This window comes from Arachis hypogaea, chromosome 19 (genome assembly GCF_003086295.3).
Source record: "Arachis hypogaea cultivar Tifrunner chromosome 19, arahy.Tifrunner.gnm2.J5K5, whole genome shotgun sequence".
Taxonomy (NCBI): domain Eukaryota; kingdom Viridiplantae; phylum Streptophyta; class Magnoliopsida; order Fabales; family Fabaceae; genus Arachis; species Arachis hypogaea.
The window spans coordinates 72,351,539-72,370,212 of NC_092054.1; the positions used below are offsets into that span (position 1 = coordinate 72,351,539).

General features: G+C 39.7%; 1 protein-coding gene and 1 non-coding gene across 4 annotated transcripts; both read left to right on the forward strand.

Moving 5' to 3' along the window:
- Positions 1 to 1,378: 1,378 nt before the first annotated feature.
- Positions 1,379 to 9,473, forward strand: LOC112779868 (uncharacterized). Of its 3 annotated transcripts, none has more exons than XR_011877845.1 (4): positions 1,379 to 1,987; positions 2,155 to 2,303; positions 2,462 to 2,576; positions 8,220 to 9,473. XR_011877845.1 is itself a non-coding variant. In XM_025824222.3 (2 exons), exons 1-2 carry the CDS (start codon positions 1,561 to 1,563, stop codon positions 2,223 to 2,225), a joined length of 498 nt encoding a protein of 165 aa, XP_025680007.1. In that variant the 5' UTR covers positions 1,379 to 1,560; the 3' UTR covers positions 2,226 to 2,454. The 3 variants fall into 3 exon arrangements, 1 of the variants encoding a protein (XP_025680007.1); XR_003190904.2 differs by lacking the exon at positions 8,220 to 9,473 and adding an exon at positions 5,574 to 7,585; XM_025824222.3 differs by lacking the exons at positions 2,462 to 2,576; positions 8,220 to 9,473 and having other exon boundaries at positions 2,155 to 2,454.
- A 6,144-nt stretch (positions 9,474 to 15,617) lies between these two features.
- Positions 15,618 to 15,721, forward strand: LOC112781399 (small nucleolar RNA R71). The gene has a single exon (XR_003192177.1). It is a non-coding gene; the product is annotated as a small nucleolar RNA R71 (small nucleolar RNA).
- The last annotated feature ends 2,953 nt before the right edge of the window (positions 15,722 to 18,674 follow it).

The window sequence follows — 18,674 nt, forward strand, 5'->3', positions numbered from 1 at the left end:
CTTACTTTTGGTACGATCATGACGTATTGGAAGTTGGGTCGTTACAATATGGTATCAGAGCAGTTCGTTCCTGTTAGAGCCTTGGGAATGGACTGACTTTGCTTCACTGCATACTCTGAGTGTCTGTCATACTTTGTGACTTGTTATGATAACAAGAGTTTGAGTTTTATATGCATGACTGTCTGATGATTAATGCTGTTAGGTTACCATTTCATACTTCATGGTATTAGGTCTGGCCAACTTAATACTAATGATTTATGTATATGGGACTACTAATGGGTTACCATAGACGAAATAGAAGAATAGGTAATGTGATTCACGGGGTTTGGGAGCGTTAGAGTTTGTGAAGTTAGCTTTGATTCGACGTATAACCTTTATTCGTGCCACGTGAACTTGTGTTATCTCTTCATTGTTTTCATTTGAATTCCTTGTTTTGGATTTCCTCGTCAGCATATAACTTGCTTATCTTTCAACCTTAACTTATTGTTTTTGTATACCTTTCCTTGCTTGTAAATCTAATTACTTTTCTGACTATTTCCGAATCTTCATTCTTGACCATGCTTATATTTTTGTTCATAGATTCCGTTTTCTTTGATTTGAGTTTAAATTTATTTTCTTATAACAATTTTCGAGGGCGAAAATTTTTCTAAGGTGGGTAGAATGTAACAACTCTAGTTTTTGAAAATCAAATAAAATAGTTATTTGTGATTTATTTTATTTGTTGATAATTTTATTTTAAGAAAATTATTTTACTAAAGGTAATTAAATGGAGTTTCATGATAATTGAAGTTTAAATTAATTAGAATTTTTATATATTCTTTATTAGATATTTAGTATAATTGAAATTATAATTTTGATAATTGAAAAATAAGAAGAATTGTATAATTTAATTTAAATAAATTCTATTTTGAATGAATTATGTTATTATTTGAACTCCTAGAAAATGATTTTATTAAAAATGATTAGATTGATATTTATAAATACTTTAAGTTTAATTCAATTAATATTTATGTACAATTTTTATTATAATTAATTATTTTCAGAGATAGAAAAATAATAGAGATTTGTATGATTTAATCTAGAAAATTGATATTTGAATTTAAATTGTACTTTACAAAATATAATTAACTTGTTCATTTTATAATGTAAATTAGAAATAATTGATTGAACTTAGCCATATGTTGATAAATAATGTTCCTAAATATTTTTGATAAAGTATATTTGATTCTAAAATTACTCTACTATTCAATTTTATCAAAATATCTATTCATATCTATCCATATTCTTTTATAAAATCCTAATTTTTAACCCTAATTCCCAAATCAAACTCAAAAACCCTAATTTCCCAAATTGAGAAAACCTAACCCTAATTTTTCCCCTTTCCCCAGCCTTTGAAACGCAGCCCACACCCCCCTTTCATCACCTTCAACGTAAACAGCACACACACAAAATAGGGGAGGACTTCTGAGAGAGCTGAGGGAAAGAGAGGAAGCGAGGATTGTTCACCGTCACTGTCGCCGTCCTGGGACACGCCGCCAACACCGTTGCAGAGAGAAGCGGATGAAGTACCATCGTGCTCCTTGCCGCTGCTGTCGAACAGACTCGTTCGAGAAGAGAGAGTGCCATGAGCCAGGGACGACGCGAGGAAGAAGAGGAGTCGTCGAACCCAGCCGCAGTGTAGCTCGCCATCACCGGCATCTCACCGCCATCGCTATAGAGACCGAACGTCGTCGATCTTCCTGCCGCAACCTTGGAGTCCGCCCCGTCATTGAGGAAGACAGAGATGAGGGAGGAGCTGTGAACACGCCGTGGTGGTTGCCGTCGCCACTGCCTAGGTTCCTGTGGTCCAAGTCGCCATTGATGGAGAAGACGCCACTGAGGAGCAGAGCCTCTATTTCGCGCCAGTCACGACGGAGCTACTACGGATGTTGCTATCTTGCTGCCACTGAAGGTCCATCGCCGCCAATCCACGCCGCTGCTGAAGATGGTAAGCCAAACTGTCGTCCTTGTTGCTGGAGAAGACCACCGGAGTTGCTGTTCTGGCTCTGGTCTATTACTTTATTTGATTCTGTTCCATTTACACACTTCCTTTGTCACTGCCATCCTTGTTAACGATTTAACTTTTTAGTACATTCCTTGTCCTGAATTTTCCAGAGTTGTGTTTGCTCTTGCTTCCTATTCGATTCAAATCCTTTGTCCTGTTGCAACCATCGTCGCTGCCTTAAGAAAATGAGACTGCTATTATTCCAGTTAATGCTCCTGCTGCCGCCGTTTCCTCGTTCTGTTATTATTGTCTAATTGAGGTAAGGCATTCTGGCTCTTGCTTCAATTTGAGTTAGCATGGAGTTTACAGAATTTTTACTATTATCCTATTTGAATTCACCGTTTCTGATTGCTGCCGTGACCACCTCACGATGCTGCTGGTTCTGTTTGAAAATGGCTGCTACTTCTGGAATCCCAGATCGGAGAGGAGAGGAGGCGTGTAACTTTGTCATTATTGCTGCCATGGAAATAGATGCTGGAAACTGCTAATGGAGCAGCTGCGTTTAGTGATTTTTGCGAGTTTCGACTTTGAGGTAGGGGATTTAACGTTTTTAATTTAGAATGCCCACCAAGTTATTTGAATAAGTGCAAATGGTTAACAATGCTTTAGAATTTCTTAATTGTCATGAATGACCTGAAATGCATTTGAAATTTGTTAGTTGTTGTGAATATTTTGAGCTGTGACTGGAATTAAATGTGGCAGTGAATGTCTTTGGGCTTTGTTGTGAGTGTCTAAAGTTGTAATTGATATTGTTTTCTCTGATATGGATGGAATTGAGTTGAATTATAACTGTAGTTGGTGATTGATTTGATGATTGTGCGTACTGAATGTTGTAAGGGATAGAATAAATGGTGTTACTTTTGTTGCTGAGCTTGCTGGTATGAATTGATGAGTTATTGTGTGTTTGAATGATGATGAGTGTATATGGAAAATTATGCTTGGCATAGTGTAGAAAAGAAAAGGTTTAATGATGCTTAAGTACTTGACATCGTGGGAATTATTGATTTTGGGTTCTTGGGCTGTGTTGGCAATGAAGATAATTTTGAATAACTGGAAAGAGGTTAAACGTGTAATTTTGGAAGGGTTATAAGTTCAAATTTGGTTTTTGATAAGTAAGGTTGTTGAAAATGCTTAAGGCAGAATTTCTGCATGCATGACAGTAGAAAGAATCAATTTCTGGGAGCATCCCAGCTCATATACTTGAATGAAACTATTTTTTCATGAAACGTTACTGTGTTTTGAGCATCTCATAAAAAATTCAGAATTTATTGATGAGTATTTTGGGAGAAATGAATTTTTGAAGATTGATGGTTTCTGCAGAAAATTCTGTTTCTTTACTGCAGAAGCACCAACTTCCAACTCACTTAACTTTCAATTATGGTAAGTATTTGAGCTGAAACCAACGGAATTTTCAAGCTTCCTGTGTCCACAATCTTCATTTTAAATTTCATGTCAATATCCTATTTAACCAAGTAGATATATTGAAAAGAGTATGGATAACTCACTGGATTTTGGAAACCGAATTCTAAATGGCCTGGCTGTGTTTGTCACTTCATAACTTTTTCATATGACATGGTATTAATCTGGAATTTAATTCAATAAAAAGCTAAAAGAGTCTTGTTTGAGGTCGTGAATTTTGAAAGGCATTGGGTGGAAACTGGATTTTTAAGGAATTTATCAAACTTACTACTTGCTGCTGTTTTTCTGCATTTTCTTAGGAAACAATAACAGAATTTTAAGAGAGATGGTACAAGTTTTTATTGTGACCAAATTACCTCAACACCAAGTTTCTTGGAATACTAGTTTGTTGAGTTTAATTTTGAAAGAATCCTATGATAAGTGAAAGTTAGTTACGAATTGATGAGGTGAAAGTTGAATTAATGGGTTATGTGGGAATTGTGGGTTATGACCGAACTGTTGGCTATTGTAAATTGTGAATTTTATGATTGATTTGAGAACCTCTTATTTGGTAGTTGTTGAGGACAGGGGGACACTTGTTGAGAAAGAGGGAACCCGTAAGGGTGGTTAAGTCCGAGTTTTAGGGGAGATGCTGCCGAAATTTTCATAAAAATCCAGATTCTGTTTTAAAATATGATTTAGAAAAAGATTTGGACTTGAGAGGTTCTAATTGGTTCTTGATTTATTAAGAAATTGGTGTTTTGAGTTAAACTGTTTAATAAAAGTTCATGTTACCTGATTGATTTAAATATGAAGGGGCCTATGTTTTGAAGTTTGGTTAAAGAAGTACCTTTGGGAGAGTTTCTGATTTAAGAATGAAAAGAAATTGGGTTTTTTTCTTGGACTTAAATAATTTTGGTTTTGAAACTGGTTCAGAACTCTTGGCTTACATGCTTTGGTTTTGATTTTAAATCTTTACTTTAATTTATCTCAACTTAAGCAACTATGATTCCGAGAATTTCTGAAGAGTTTAGTAAATGAGGCAGGTTATTCTTCCCTAAAGTCTTCAGTCCTTGCCAAGGTTGTTGATTAATAACTCTTGATTTCAAAGTGATGAAGCGAATGATTTGAAAATGAGTGATTATGAGTCTTTCAGAAGAGATTTTGAATCTGGCTTGGTTATGAAGTTGTTTGAAAGTTTTGAAAAGAAAATTTACTTAAGAAAAGTGGTTCTTGGCAAGATGTGAACTGAATACATTTGTAATTTGAAAGTGGGCCAAGAATGATTTTTTTGAAATAAGATTTTGAGTCTGATTGACTGTGGATGTTATTGAGAATATGATGAGGCCTGGCAAGGATGGTGGTATAGTCCCGCTTGCTCAGTGCGTAAACTGTTATGCAGGGATGGTGGTTTTGTCCCGCCTGCAGTGAGGATGGTGGTTTTGTCCCGCTCACATATTGATAAATTATTTGGCAAGGACGGTGGTTTAAATCCCGCTTGTGTGTTCCGGGCAAGGATGGTGGTTTAGTCCCGCTTGCTTGTGGAACCTACGGATAAGGATGGTGGTTGAATCCCGCTTATCCGAGTCGGGTCTGGCAACATAACCGACGCATGAGCTCATGGCCAATAGGACAGGCATGCATCATATGCATTTATATGACATTGTTTGGGTGTGCATATTATAATTGGTTTGCCTATGTGAATATTTATGTTTAATTGCTAATTGCTTTACTTGATATAACTGCTTGGTTGTGTTTGAACCTTCTTACTTGTGTTTGTGACTGAAAATTGGTTGGATTGTAATGATTTGGTTGTTGATTAAGTTGCTTGGGCCTAGGGCCGTGGTTAATTACGAGATGGACTGAAGACTGTGTTTGGTTTATATTTTTGGTTTAGAAAAGTATGAAAAGCTAAACTGGTTCAGCAGACTTAATGAACCTATGCTTGGAACAGTTTGATCATTCATACTATCTAGGAAAAACTTTTAAAAAGGCTTTTGGATTTAGGATGAAATATAGTTTTCTTGAGTATGTTAATTATTTGCATTTTATTTCATTACTTTTACGGCATTCCCATTCCCTACTGAGAACGTGTGGTTTGTTCTCACCCCAAAATCTTCCGCCCTTTCAGTGACACAGGTTCGAAGACTCTGTTTGGAGCTGCGGGCAATTATAGAACTTGCTTACGAGCTAAGTTTATGACTTGAGTTTCTTTCATAGAATTCCCTCGCCTTTGAAGCTTTAGTTTTTATTTTATACAGAGGGATAGGAGTTGTACCTGAATTCTATTTAAATTCTTTTGTATAATATTACTATTATTAATAATTATGTGATTATTATTACTTGGTGATGTTTGCTATATGATTTTAATTAACAAAAACAAAAATTTCTGGTATTTTTACTAAAATCGAATCGCGATATCGAACTAAAGGCTTAATAGTAAATAGTTAATAAGGAAAACAGGTCAGTAATGCCTTACTTTTGGTACGATCATGACGTATTGGAAGTTGGGTCATTACAGAAATCACCTCGTTTTGAAGAGGAAAGTTATTAGGCAAGGATAAGTAGAAGCCCTGATAATAATGAGCTCTCAGAGATAGTGGCAGACATCTGTGTTATAGCAGCTGACTGGGAGAGGTACACAGATGGGAGACCCAAGTTCATCAAGAGAGGAGACCTGAGCCCTGAAGCCAAGGGGTGGTTTGAACTTGTGAGGAGGTCCATTCTACCAGCTGTAAATAATTCAGAGGTAAACATCAATCGAGCTACTATGGTGCATTGCTTAATACAGGGTGGGGAAATCAATGTGAACTTCGGCTGAGAAGGTTGATTCAGGTGCCAGGCTCTGGTACCCCAGCACCATTCTCCGCTTATGCAACAAGGCCAAGGTAATATTTGAGGACAGCAATCCAGACTGGGTAAACCCAGGGAGGCCAGTTACACTCGAGCGATTGGTTTATACTACACCTGCTCAACAACAAAGAAGACCACAAATAGGAAAACCAAAAGCAAAAGAAAGAGTTCACCAAGAGGAACTTCATCAGGAAGAATATCAACAAGGAGAGTATTCTGATCCAGCCAACTTGAACATGAGTCACCTTCTAAGAGCCATTAAGGATTTGGGGATGAGACATATGGAAGGACAAGAGCAAATACTGAACCTTCAAACCAACTGGCTGAGCCAACAGGAAGCATGGCAAAAACAACAAATAGAGCAACAGCAGGAACACTACTCCAGGCTCACTCAAGCCATCAACCAAGTGAATGAGAGGCAAGAACTTCAAGAGAAGCACTTGCAAGAACTCAACCAGCGGCAGATAGCCCAAACAAAAACTTTCAATGAGTTCAGTGTACTCAATGAAGGAAGGCAACTACATAGGGAGGAGTTCTATGTGAACACTCAAGCCAAGTTGAACTACATGACTAGTAATATGCATCAGCTACACTATGCCATGTTGTGTGAACATCGTTTTCTATGCTTTAAATAAGGAAGATCTTGTGTGAAATAGAACCTGCTTCCATGTTATGTTTAAACTTTTTAAATTCTGTCTTTTAAGTTTTCTTTCTGAATAGGTCCATGATTTCTGGTTTAAATGTCACTGCATCTTTCCCTTATTTACTTGTAAGCTTGTCCATTTTAAATCAAATGAAGAAGAGAATGTTTATTTTTTTAAAAGACCAGAGTAGAGTTCATAATGTGGAAGTGCATTCATGAATCTTTGGGGTAGTCATAAGTTAGCTAAGTTGGTTCAACCACAAGGCTAGGAGGATAACTATCTATCCTGAATACTTGACTTTGGATATACCCATGAGACTAAGTTAATAACAAGATCCTAATAAGAGAAAAGGGAAAGAACAATGGAAGTGAAAAACAAAAGAAAAAGAGTAAGCAATAAGGCTAGGCACCAATGGTTTGGACCTTGAGACAAGTGTTTGTGGTGCTCCTGTGTGAGGGATCTACTTGGATGAATAAGCTCTCAGGGGTGCTTTATCACTTGGTAACTTGGGTTAACTAACCCGGGATTATTAGCTGAAAATCCACTATCAAGAGTAACCCTCACCACAGAGCATTTAGTAACCCAAAGAGGTGCTGGACACCAAGGTCTCAAGAAAGAAAATAAATGAACTATATGCCTGTGGTGTGTATGTATGGGGGAGAGACTTGAGGGAGTAAGTCCTTAGGGGTGCTTCAACACCTAGCACCTTGAACCAACTGGTTCGGGAGTGTTGGCTGAAAGCTTATCTTAAAAAGTTGCCCCCTTACAGAGCACTTAGCCTAAGAACACCAATAAGTTCTGAAATAACAATAAAGGGACCAATGAATAAAAGTCTCATGGGATGTAAGCAAAGTGAGTGTTTTAAGACATGATAAAGGTCTGAAAGCCAGGAATGAACCTAAGTTGCTATGCATGAAACCACCATAAAATCAGTGATATGACTTCCACAAGAATGACTCATTCCTCTGGATATTCCATTCATCATTCTCTTGTTCCAGTACTTGCTTAGGGACAAGCAAGCTTTATGTTTGGTGTTGTGATGCCAGGGCATATTGGCTAGTTTCACTGACCTTTTCTTTACTGTTTTTAGGGTAGTTTCATGCATTTCTTTAGGAAATAAGCTAGTTTTGGGTAAATATTCACCTACACCTTGATTCAAGTATACATTGTGCATTTTACATTATTTCATGAGGATTTTGCATGAATTTAGTGACAAATTGTATGCTGCATTACCCATGATTTGGACTAGAACTTTGATGCACTCTATTGCTTGATTTCAGGACCAAAGGAAGAAAGGAAAGAGAGGTAACTTGCAAGATTAATGAGAAAAGTGATTGCCAATAACACTCTCAAAGCCATCATTGCCCACATTAAGAGTCACGTTAACTAAGTTAACGTGCACTCTAACGTGGAGAAGGGAAGTTGAGCCAACGTTAGTGACACTTAACATTGTCACTAACGTTGGCAAACACTCATCAGTGGCCACGTTAGAGCCCACGTTAACCTAGTTAACGTGGCCTCTAACCTTAAAGGGGGAAGAGAAGCCAATGTTAGTGACATTCAACATTGTCACTAACATTGGCCTAAGGATGCAACACACAACGTTAACTTCCACGTTAACTTGGTTAACGTGGGAGCTAACGTAAGAAGTGAGAGTTGTCGACAACGTTAGTGACACTCAACATCGTCACTAATGTTGGAAGCAACCACACAACCCCCAAGGAGCCACGTTAACTTCCACATTAACTTAGTTAACGTGGAAGCTAACGATGAGGAATGAATGATGAGCCAACATTAGTGACACTCAACATTGTCACTAATGTTGGGATGGCTAAGAATGGCCACATTAGAAGCCACGTTAACCTAGTTAACGTGGACTCTAATGTGAGATCTAGGGGCACATTGGAACGTTAGTGACAATGTTGAGTGTCACTAACGTTCTCGAAGTTTGGCAAGGCCACGTTAGAAGCCACGTTAACCTAGTTAACGTGGGCTTTAACGTGAAGCAAAAAGGGGCACACTGGAACGTTAGTGACAATGTTGAGTGTCACTAACGTTCTTGAAGGTTGGCAAGGCCACGTTAGAAGCCACGTTAACCTAGTTAACATGGGCTCTAACGTGAGGCAAAGGGGTACATTGGAACGTTAGTGAAAATGTTAAGTGTCACTAACGTTCTTGAACTTATACTTTCACTAAATGTTAACACTCCGAACGCCCTGAGCTAAAGTCTCTGCCCACTTAGCACTTTCTCTCTACAAGTAAAGCCAAGCCCAAATGAAGAAAAGAAATGCTTCAAATTCAAGATCCAAAGGCCTAAGACTTGAAGAGCAAACTAGAAGCTGAGAAGAGTAGTATATATAGGAGTAGCTTCTAATTGATAAAGGAGTTCTGGAAGTTGGAAAAAGGGAATTACTCTCTGTATTTTACTTTCTCTGCAATTTCTAGTTCTATGATGTATTCTCCGTCTTTATTTTCATTTTCTAGAGCTATGAACAACTAAATCCCTTTCATTGGGTTAGGGAGCTCTGTTGTAATTTGATGGATCAATACTAATTTTCATTATTCTTCTTCTATCTTTTCTCTTGATTTTACTTGAAAGCTTTCGATCTTCATCCAATTGAGTAGTTATCTTGGAAGAGAAGCTATTCAAACTTGGATCTCTTTTGAACCTTGAAAGAGGAATGAAGAGATCAAGCTAGAATTGCTTTCTCATGATGGACCAAATTGGGTTTGGATGGGTATGTGACTATAACCCTCTCAATACTTGATTTGGGAAATGCATGTGGTATAATCAGTGACCATACTTCATCTCTTCTCATGAGCAATTGACCAAGGAATTGGCTATTGATCAAGATTTGAGAGATTGAATTGCAAGAAATTGTAATTCAATCACTTAAGATTGCCAAGGAGATCAATGAGTGCATTGATTGAGGAAGAGATGAAAATGAACTTGATCCGGAGAATTGCAACATCTCCTAAGCCCAATGAACTCCCCATCTCTGATCTACCCATTCTCTTTAATTTCTGCCATTTACTTTTATGAGCAAATCCCTCATTCCCATTTAAAATTCTGCAATTTAATTTCAGTCATTTACTTCCAGTCCTTTAATTCTAGCATTTACTTTTCTGTTATTTACATTCCCGCCATTTTATTTTCTGCAACTCTGAACCCAAATTCTAGATTTGCTCAACTAGAACATTCTTCTAATTAAAGTTGCTTGATCAATCAATCCCTGTAGGATTCGACCTCACTCTATTGTGAGTTTTTACTTGACGACAAATTCGGTACACTTGCCGAAAGGAGATTTGTTGAGAGACAAATTTCCACCGGCATCAGTGTTTCACCAACTTATTCACTCTATCATGCAACATGCAAATATTAACTACTAACTATCCATAAACGATAAAGAAATATTTACAAAAAACCAAACAAGATGCAATAGAAATAAAGCTACTAAAAAAATGGAGAAAAAGTACTACAAGAAACAAGAAAAAATATTACAAGAAATATTGCAAAGTGTCTTTATGAGAGAAATTTTTTACTCCCCTTGAAGTCATTGATCCTCCCCCATACTTAATTTGTGCACGGTCCTCTGTGCATACTCACGATCTGGGAGGATGAAGAGGGGCCACCTTCAGCTGGTGGACTAATGAGTGGGATGGTCAACTGCATCATGCTCCTCTCCAGCTAGCTCGGATGAAGCTCTAGGAATCGGGCCAGGGTCCCTTCCTTCTAGCTTTGCCGCTATCCACTCAAAATGTTTGCGCTCAACATGCTCCATATGGTGGATATCGTGCAAGAGGTCTCGGAATAGATCTTGAAGAGGTCGGAGAAAGGGTAAAGTAGTTGATGAAGTTGGTAGAGTTGATGGTAGTGCTGTGGGTGTCTTTCTCTTGGAGGGTGTAGTGTTTGTTGATCTTTCCAAATCACCCCTTAGAATGAACTTGTTGCCTCTAGGAATCCAGAATATAATGTCCATTGGTCGCCTCTCTACCCCTGCTGTGTTTGCTAAGCGCATCACCATCGACGAAAATAGAATGTTGATATTCTTCTTCTCAACCAATTTTCAAATCGATTTGTGCAATAAAGGCAAGATGGCTATATGCTTCACTTGCATAATAGCCCAAAGTAGCAAAGAAGTCCTAAATCTCACATGGGTAATGTGGGTGCTCGAGATGATGTATTCCGCCACAATCTGATGCCATATACGAGCTTTAGCATTCAAATCAGAGTATGCAATACCAGTGGAAACAGAATTCCTCCCTTTGCTATACTCCCAAGATACACAAGGATGGCCTATTTTCAGAGATACTCTTCCCTTGAAGACATCTACCTTTATCTTGGAATATTCATCTTTCTCAAGTGGAATGTGGAGGATGTCCAGAATAGCTTCTAGAGCTTGATTGGATGTATCCAACATCTTTCCCCGAAAGAAGACTGACGTCGCTTCCCAAGCTTGGTAGTTTGCAAAAAATTCCCGCACCATAGTCTCATTGACTTCAATGGGTTCTCGCTCGAGAAAGTTTCAACGAAGCGAGGCAATCCTTTGGTGGATAGTCGCCTTGTATTAGCTTGGAACCTTCAACGACCGCTCCCAATGGATTGTACGCTTCTTAATAGCCTTGTATTGAGAGTCGGCTCTCCGGTTAACCAAGGTATCCGGTCTATGGCCTTGGTGATCCCACCAAATGTCAGGAGGGCGAGCGGTAGTTTGCTCAACTGGTGAAGTAACCGGTTTCTTACCCTTCTTCCGCATCCTGAAAATACAAATAAAAGAACTTCGAGATCATAGGGCAACAATAAAGTAAAATCAATGAGGAAGCATTAACAATGTTAAAAGAGCTTATAGAAGTAGTGTGATTTGCAAGAAACACGGTGTGTATATTCTAATGATGTGCGCGGTTGGAACACACACACCGGCCGGATATCACGGCAATCACACCCTTAAGGCAATTCACAGCTCAAAGCTTCACGATTTAGTGCTCAAGTTGCAAATATAGAACAGAGAAATGCAAACAACTTCAAGCAAGCACCAAAAGGGAATTGTCCATTGTTAATCCTCAAAAAGTGGTAATCACACATACAATGTTCTCAATTGGAAGCCCAAAAGATGTTTGATCAAGACATCATCAAAAGTTGAACATTCGTAGAGTGGTTACTCAATTGAAATTTCAAGATGAACATTGAGACCTAGATGACACCAACACAATGCATTTACAACTAAAGTTTCACATCAACAAACAAGGAAATGCATTGGTGATCTCAATTTCCACCATTAAAAATCATAATAGAAGGTGCACCATTCATACAATATGCTTAGCAAGAGATAAATTGAGCACATATGATGGCCAAGTCATATGAATCAAACAAAATGTTTATTGAGGCATTTCATCGAACATGTGGTATGCAATGTGCAAGTTCATCACAATTAAGCTCAAATTTTGATCATAACCATCCTAACAATCAAGCAACAACACTTTGCAATACAAAGAAATAATAAAGAAAGCAACTAATGAAATCTAAGCAACATAAAAGAAATGAAAGAAAGTGCAAAAACATTAACATAAAAAGAAAAGAAAAATAAGAACCTAAGATATAAAGGTTGAATAGGACAAGAGTGAGGGAGAAACAATGGCACTCCTTATAGCCACCACGAAATCACGGCGTTTAGGTTCACCCGAAAAAGAAGTACCGGAAGAGAGTACTCACCGGTGGTGTATAGAGAAAGGAGAAGGGAAAAAAAGAAAGAAAGAAAAGAGAATAGGAGTAAGAGAAAGAGAGAAAGAGAGGTCGCCAGCGGTGGGCTGATGGCGCCGGTGGTCGGGACCAGCAGGGCTGGGCAGACAAGAGAGAGAGAGATCAGCAAAGAAGAAAAAAGAAAAGAAGAAAGCTGCCTCTCAATAGGGCAAGTTGTCCTGTTATTGCCCAGAATGCATCGCGTGCAGACGCACAAGGGCCTATGCGGACGCACAGAGAGCGCAACTAAGAAAGGCTGCGAACGCACACAGCATGGGATCGCTGCGACCAGAGAGGTTGCGTAAGGACGTGCGGACGCACAAAGACGTGCGATCACACAGACAGGCTCTCTCTCTCTCTTTTTTTTTTATACTTGGGGACAAAGGCATGTGCGCGTGCGCACACAGGTCCGTGCGCACGCACAGGGGTTAGAAACAGGGGAGGTTGAGCATGCGCACAAGCTGTTCCTTCGCTTCCACCAGAGGGGCTATCATGTTGTGTGCGGGCGCACACGTCTGTGCAGCCGCACATATGAAGTATGAGAGGGGTGGTGTGCGTACTCACACAGCTGTGTGAACGCACAAGTCAGAGAAAACAAGGCAGCGCACACGCACAAGCTGTGCTGGCGCTGCAACCAGAGGGCACATTAAGTTGTGTGCGGACGCACAGGTGTGTGTGGCCGCACAGGTAGCAAAAAACACAGTTTTGTGCGCACGCACAAGTTGGTGCGTGCGCACAGAAACCCTGTTTCAGAAAATTCTTTTCTCTTCAAAATTAAGGTTCCTACCCTTAGCATATCAACATACCAACCCAAATCACTCAAACCAGCATAGTTTCATGGTCCACAAGTAACTTAACGTATTCAAATCAAAATTAACAAACCAAACCTAAACTACTCATTATATCACAAGAAAGCAAATAATTCAAAGTCTATAAACAAGAGATAAAATTGAAACAATGTTACCATGGTAGGGTGTCTCCCACCGAGCACTTTGGTTTAGAGTCCTAAGTTGGAGTTGCATGGCTTCATTTGTCACTTGGAAACTTCACCAAGGAGGAAAATCTCCAACTTCTTTGCATTTTTGGGTTGAATGTGATCCTTTGAATTTGACTTCTTGGCAACATCCTCTTTTTTCTTGTTCTTTCCCATCCTTAATCACTTGATCTTCAACGATGTCGCATCCAAAAATATAATAGGCTTCGAGAACGGGCTTGTTTGACTCATCTAAAGTGAACTTGACTAACTTGCCATCCGATTCGAAAGAATAGACTCCCGAATGTGCATCTAGCTTGTAACGGGCCGTCTTCAAGAATGGCCATCCAAGGAGTATGGACGATGGCTTGTTAGAGTCAATGGGAGGTGTCTCCAAAATGTGAAAATTAACTGGAAAGAGCAACCCTTGAATATTAACTAGCACATTCTCTGCAATCCCCACAACTGACACAATACTTTTATCCGCTAGCACAAACCTCGCCTCGGACCTCTTGAGGGGTGACAAATTCAATCTTTCATAAATGGGGAGTGGCATAATGCTTACGCACGCCCCCAGATCACACATACAGTACATGAATTTCATCCCACCAATCAAGCAAGTGACCAAACATGGGCGGGATTATTGCATTTTTCAGGAAGTAAAGAAGAGATAGAATCATCTACCGGCTTTGTATTGAGGTTTCCAAGCTTGTCCTTGTGAGTGCAAACGTCTTTAAGGAACTTGGCATATTTGGGCACTTGTTGAATGGCTTGGAAGAGGGGGACGGTGACTTCAACCTTCTTAAAAACTTCCACCATATTGGGGTCAAGCTCTTCTTGTTTTTTGGCCTTCTTGGCTAATGTTGGGAATGGAATGGGCAAAGGATCTTCAAGCAAGGTCTTTCTCTTTGGCTCCTTGACCTTGGGTGGTTCTTCCTCGCTTTTGTCAACACCTTCATCTTTATCCCTCATCACCTCACTTCATCTCCTACCTCTTCATTGTTTGTCTCTTCACTCAACTTTGTAGGCATAGCAACATTCTTATCAAGTTTAGTGCCGCTCCTAAGGGTAATAGAATTAATGCTACCCTTAGGGTTGGGTTGAGGTTGGGAGGGTAAACTACTTGAGGTTGAAGCTTGTTGGGTGTTTTGTGCGGTTTGAGGAGGGAGAGTTAAACGGGAAAGGGCGTCGGCTATCCTCGCCATATACGCCTCTTGTTTCTTATGGAACTCTCGTTGCTCTTGCATGAAGGTGTGAATTGTGTCATTCATGTGAGGTTGATTGGAGGGAAGGGCTTGGTTAACTTGAGGAGGGCTAGGCCTACTATGGGGGTGTTGGTATTTCGCTTGAGGTTGAGATTGTGGGGGTTGTTGGTATTGTGGTTGACCTTGGGGATATTGATGGTAGTAGACTTGAGCGTTTTGGTTGGGATGAGCTTGAGGAGCTTGGTTCCACCTTTGGTTTGAGATATCCTTCCATCCTTGGTTTTGATTGCCTCCATGTTGGTAGGATCCTTGATTGTAATTTGGTCTTTGCGGATAAGGGTTAGCTACCGCCAATGTAGTGTCCTCTTGGAGTTGAGGGCACTCATCAGTGTAATGAGTGTTGCAAGCACAAACACCACACATCCTTGGTGGTCCTTCGATTCTTGGAGGTTGAGGTGGGGCATTTATCAAAGCTTGAGGAATTTGTTGCCCTTGGGTGATTTGTCGCAACAAGATTGTCATTTCACTGAGGGTCTTGGTCAAAGTAGCATCTCCGGAGGGAGAAACTTCACTCAAAGCTTTCATTTGTGGACTCCTTACCCTTGAGTGCTGAGTTGAGTCCACCAAGTCTGATATAACTTCCCATGCTTTTGCGGCTGTCTTGTTTTTGGTCAATGATCTTTCACTCGCGGCATCTAGGAGGAGCTTGTCTTGGTGATGCATTCCTTGACAGAAATAAGTGATAAGAACCAACTCATCAATCATGTCGTGAGGGCAAGCCTCCAACAACTTCTTAAATCTCTCCTAGTATTCATACAAAGTCTCCCCATCCCGTTGCACAATGCAAGAGATCTCTCTTCGCAACTTGTCTGTTTTCTGAGGAGGGTAGAATTTTTCCAAAAATTCCTTATGCAACAAGTCCCAATTGGATCTAACTTCACCCGGTTGAGTATAAAACCACTTCTTTGCTTTTCCCTCCAAAGAGAAAGGGAAAGCGAAGACCAACACTACGGCTTCATCCGCCCCATGTCTTCTCGCGGTTGCACATGCAACTTGGAAATCCTTTAGATGCTTAAGAGGATCTTCCCCAGGCAGTCCATTATATTTGGGAAGCAAGTTTATCGTGCCAGACTTGAGCTCAAAATTTGGGTCTAAAGCCGAATAGAGAATTTGAAGCGGCTGCAAATCAAGATCAGGAGCTCCAGCCTCCTTCAAGGTGATTCTTAGAGGTGGGTCCGTCATGACGGTGTCACCTGAGTCACTCAAAGAGAGTTCAGTACTCCCCACAGATGAATATAGAGTCTCCCGTTGATTGGAGAATGATAGTCACAGATGGGTGGTGATAGTGATAGTGAGCAGGAGGTTTCCCTAAGAGGTCCCGATTCACTATCCATAAAAGCTACTCGGCGCCGAGCTTGCCTTATATGAGTTAAAGTTCTTTCGATTTCCGGATCAAAAGTGGCCACGTTCAAATCTGGAAGTGATCGTGTCGTTCAACTGAGGAGGCGCAATTATGAAAAGCAAAACAAAAATATGCAAGTAAACAAGAACCACTTAACAATCAACAACTACTAAAACAAACTAGAGAGAAAAGTAGTATCTATAATTTGTGCTAACTAACAAAGCAAATGTCAAATACTCACACTTCTCACATATTTACACAACCAAAATTGTAGCACTCATTGCACTTAAAGTGAACTCTCCGGCAACGGCGCCAAAAACTTGACAAGAGAATTATTGCTGGTTTAGAATCAATCAAAATAAAAATCACTTCGTTAATAGCATAGCGCAAACCAATAATGAACTCTCACAGTCAAAGTTTAAATCAAAGATGTGACAGTTCAAATCAAATAACCAAGAGTATTCACACTCCCGAGTCGTCTTCCATGGAGTACTTATAGAACAATGAGTGTGCAAATCCGGTTTTAGTGATCAAGGGGTTGTCAGTGAAGAAATGAAAATATAAAGCAATAAAAGAACATGCAAAATTGTAATGATTGAACTAATGAAGAAATTCAAGAACCGACTATGTAATATAAACAAGTAAAGTATAAAAGAGATCAACATAGAATTATATGAAAAATTAAAAGCATAAAAAAGAGTCTTGGCTTGGAGTGAGCTAAGGGTCCTTTCCTTGTTGGAACCACAACTATGACAATTATGATGGATTAATCTCACTTGATCAACCCTCACATCGGAAGGTAAGTTAAATGAGGATAAGTGTTCCCAACCCACAAATCCTAAATTGCTTGCTAATTGGCTTAGCAACAAATTAGCGTTGGTGGGAACAAGAACAATTAACAATCCAATAATTGAAACTAAATGTTGGACACTCCAACTCTAGAAACCCAATTGCTCACTTTACCCAAGCCAAGAACCAAATATTTAGCCTAAAACCATGTTTGACATCTTGTCAAACACTTGGTGGGCAAAAACCTTAAACATGGAGAAAAAGAGAAAATGCTTGAAACTAAAAGCAACAATTGATCTCAATCAACAAGAATAACACAAAGAAGCATGAAACAAACATCAAACATCAAATTCATCAACAAAAAATTAAAATTGCAAGAGAGAAGCAAAAATGAACTATAACTTGAATTAGAAGAAAGAGTAATGACAATGTAACTATAAAGAGTAATAACAAGAGAATACTTACAATGAAAGCTAGCAAAATCCAAGATCAAAAATGGAAATGGCAATTGAATGTAAAACCCGAATATAAACCCTAATGGAGATGATGAAAAACTTAGAGAAAAAAGAAACTAAAGCTTCCTACTACTACTCCTAAAACTATACTAAATGATATGCTATCCTATATTGATCATTTCCCCTCCAATATGAGCTAGAAGACTTTAGAAATGGGCCTCTAGAGCCCCCAAATCGCGAGCTGCGAGCCATTTTAATGAAGTCATGTGAGGACACCTGTGCGGACGCCCAGATGCATGCGTCCGCACACCTTGCGATAAATCCAGGGCTATGCGTACGCACAAAGGGCTGTGCGCACGCACACTAAGCGATGCTTGGCTGGACGCGTGACGCGCTCAAAACACTCCACGCACTCTGATTGGGCAGCTGTGCGTATGCACAGGTAGCCGTGCGCACGCACAGGTAGCCGTGTGCACGCACGCGTCTCTGAGCTCATCTCCTTTGATTCTTCATGTTTCCTCCATTTTTCATGCTATTCTTCCATTTTCTCCAATACATTCCTACCTTATACACTTGAAATCACTCACAAACAACATCAAGGCATCGAATGAAAGTCGGGCAATAGCTTCAGCACTAGTCAGGGAAGACGAAAGTGAGCAACAACCCATCTACTTCATTAGTAAGGCCCTGCAAAGGGCTGAACTAAACTATCAAAAGATAGAAAAGTTCGCCAACGCCCTCATACTCACTTCTCGATGGCTTCGCCCATACTTCCATGCTCACATCATTATAGTACGGACTAATCAACCTATGAAAGGTATCCTACACAAAACAGATTTAGCTGGAAGAATCCTATAATGGGCAGTAGAGTTATCAGAGTTCAACCTCAAGTATGAAGCCCAGATAGCTATCAAATCTTAGTACTTGGCCGACTTCATCGCAGAGTACACTGACACCCCGGGCTATCCCACATAGTGGAGCCTTTATGTGGATGGCTCCTCGAACAAAACCAGGAGTGGTGCAGGCGTCATCTTAGAAAGTGCTTAAGGAACCCAAATCGAGCTCTCATTAAAGTTTGAGTTTCCCGCTTCAAATAACCAAGCTGAATACGAAGCCCTACTGGCTGGTTTGAAGCTGGCTAGGGAGGTAGGAGCTCAGAAGGTTACCATTTTCA

Coding starts and splice junctions, on each gene's coding strand:
- LOC112779868 (XM_025824222.3), top strand. CDS start 1,561: ATGAAGTACCATCGTGCTCCTTGCCGCTGCTGTCGAACAGACTCGTTC. Junction 1,988..2,154: donor CCACGCCGCTGCTGAAGATG/GTAAGCCAAACT, acceptor TGAATTTTCCAG/AGTTGTGTTTGCTCTTGCTT.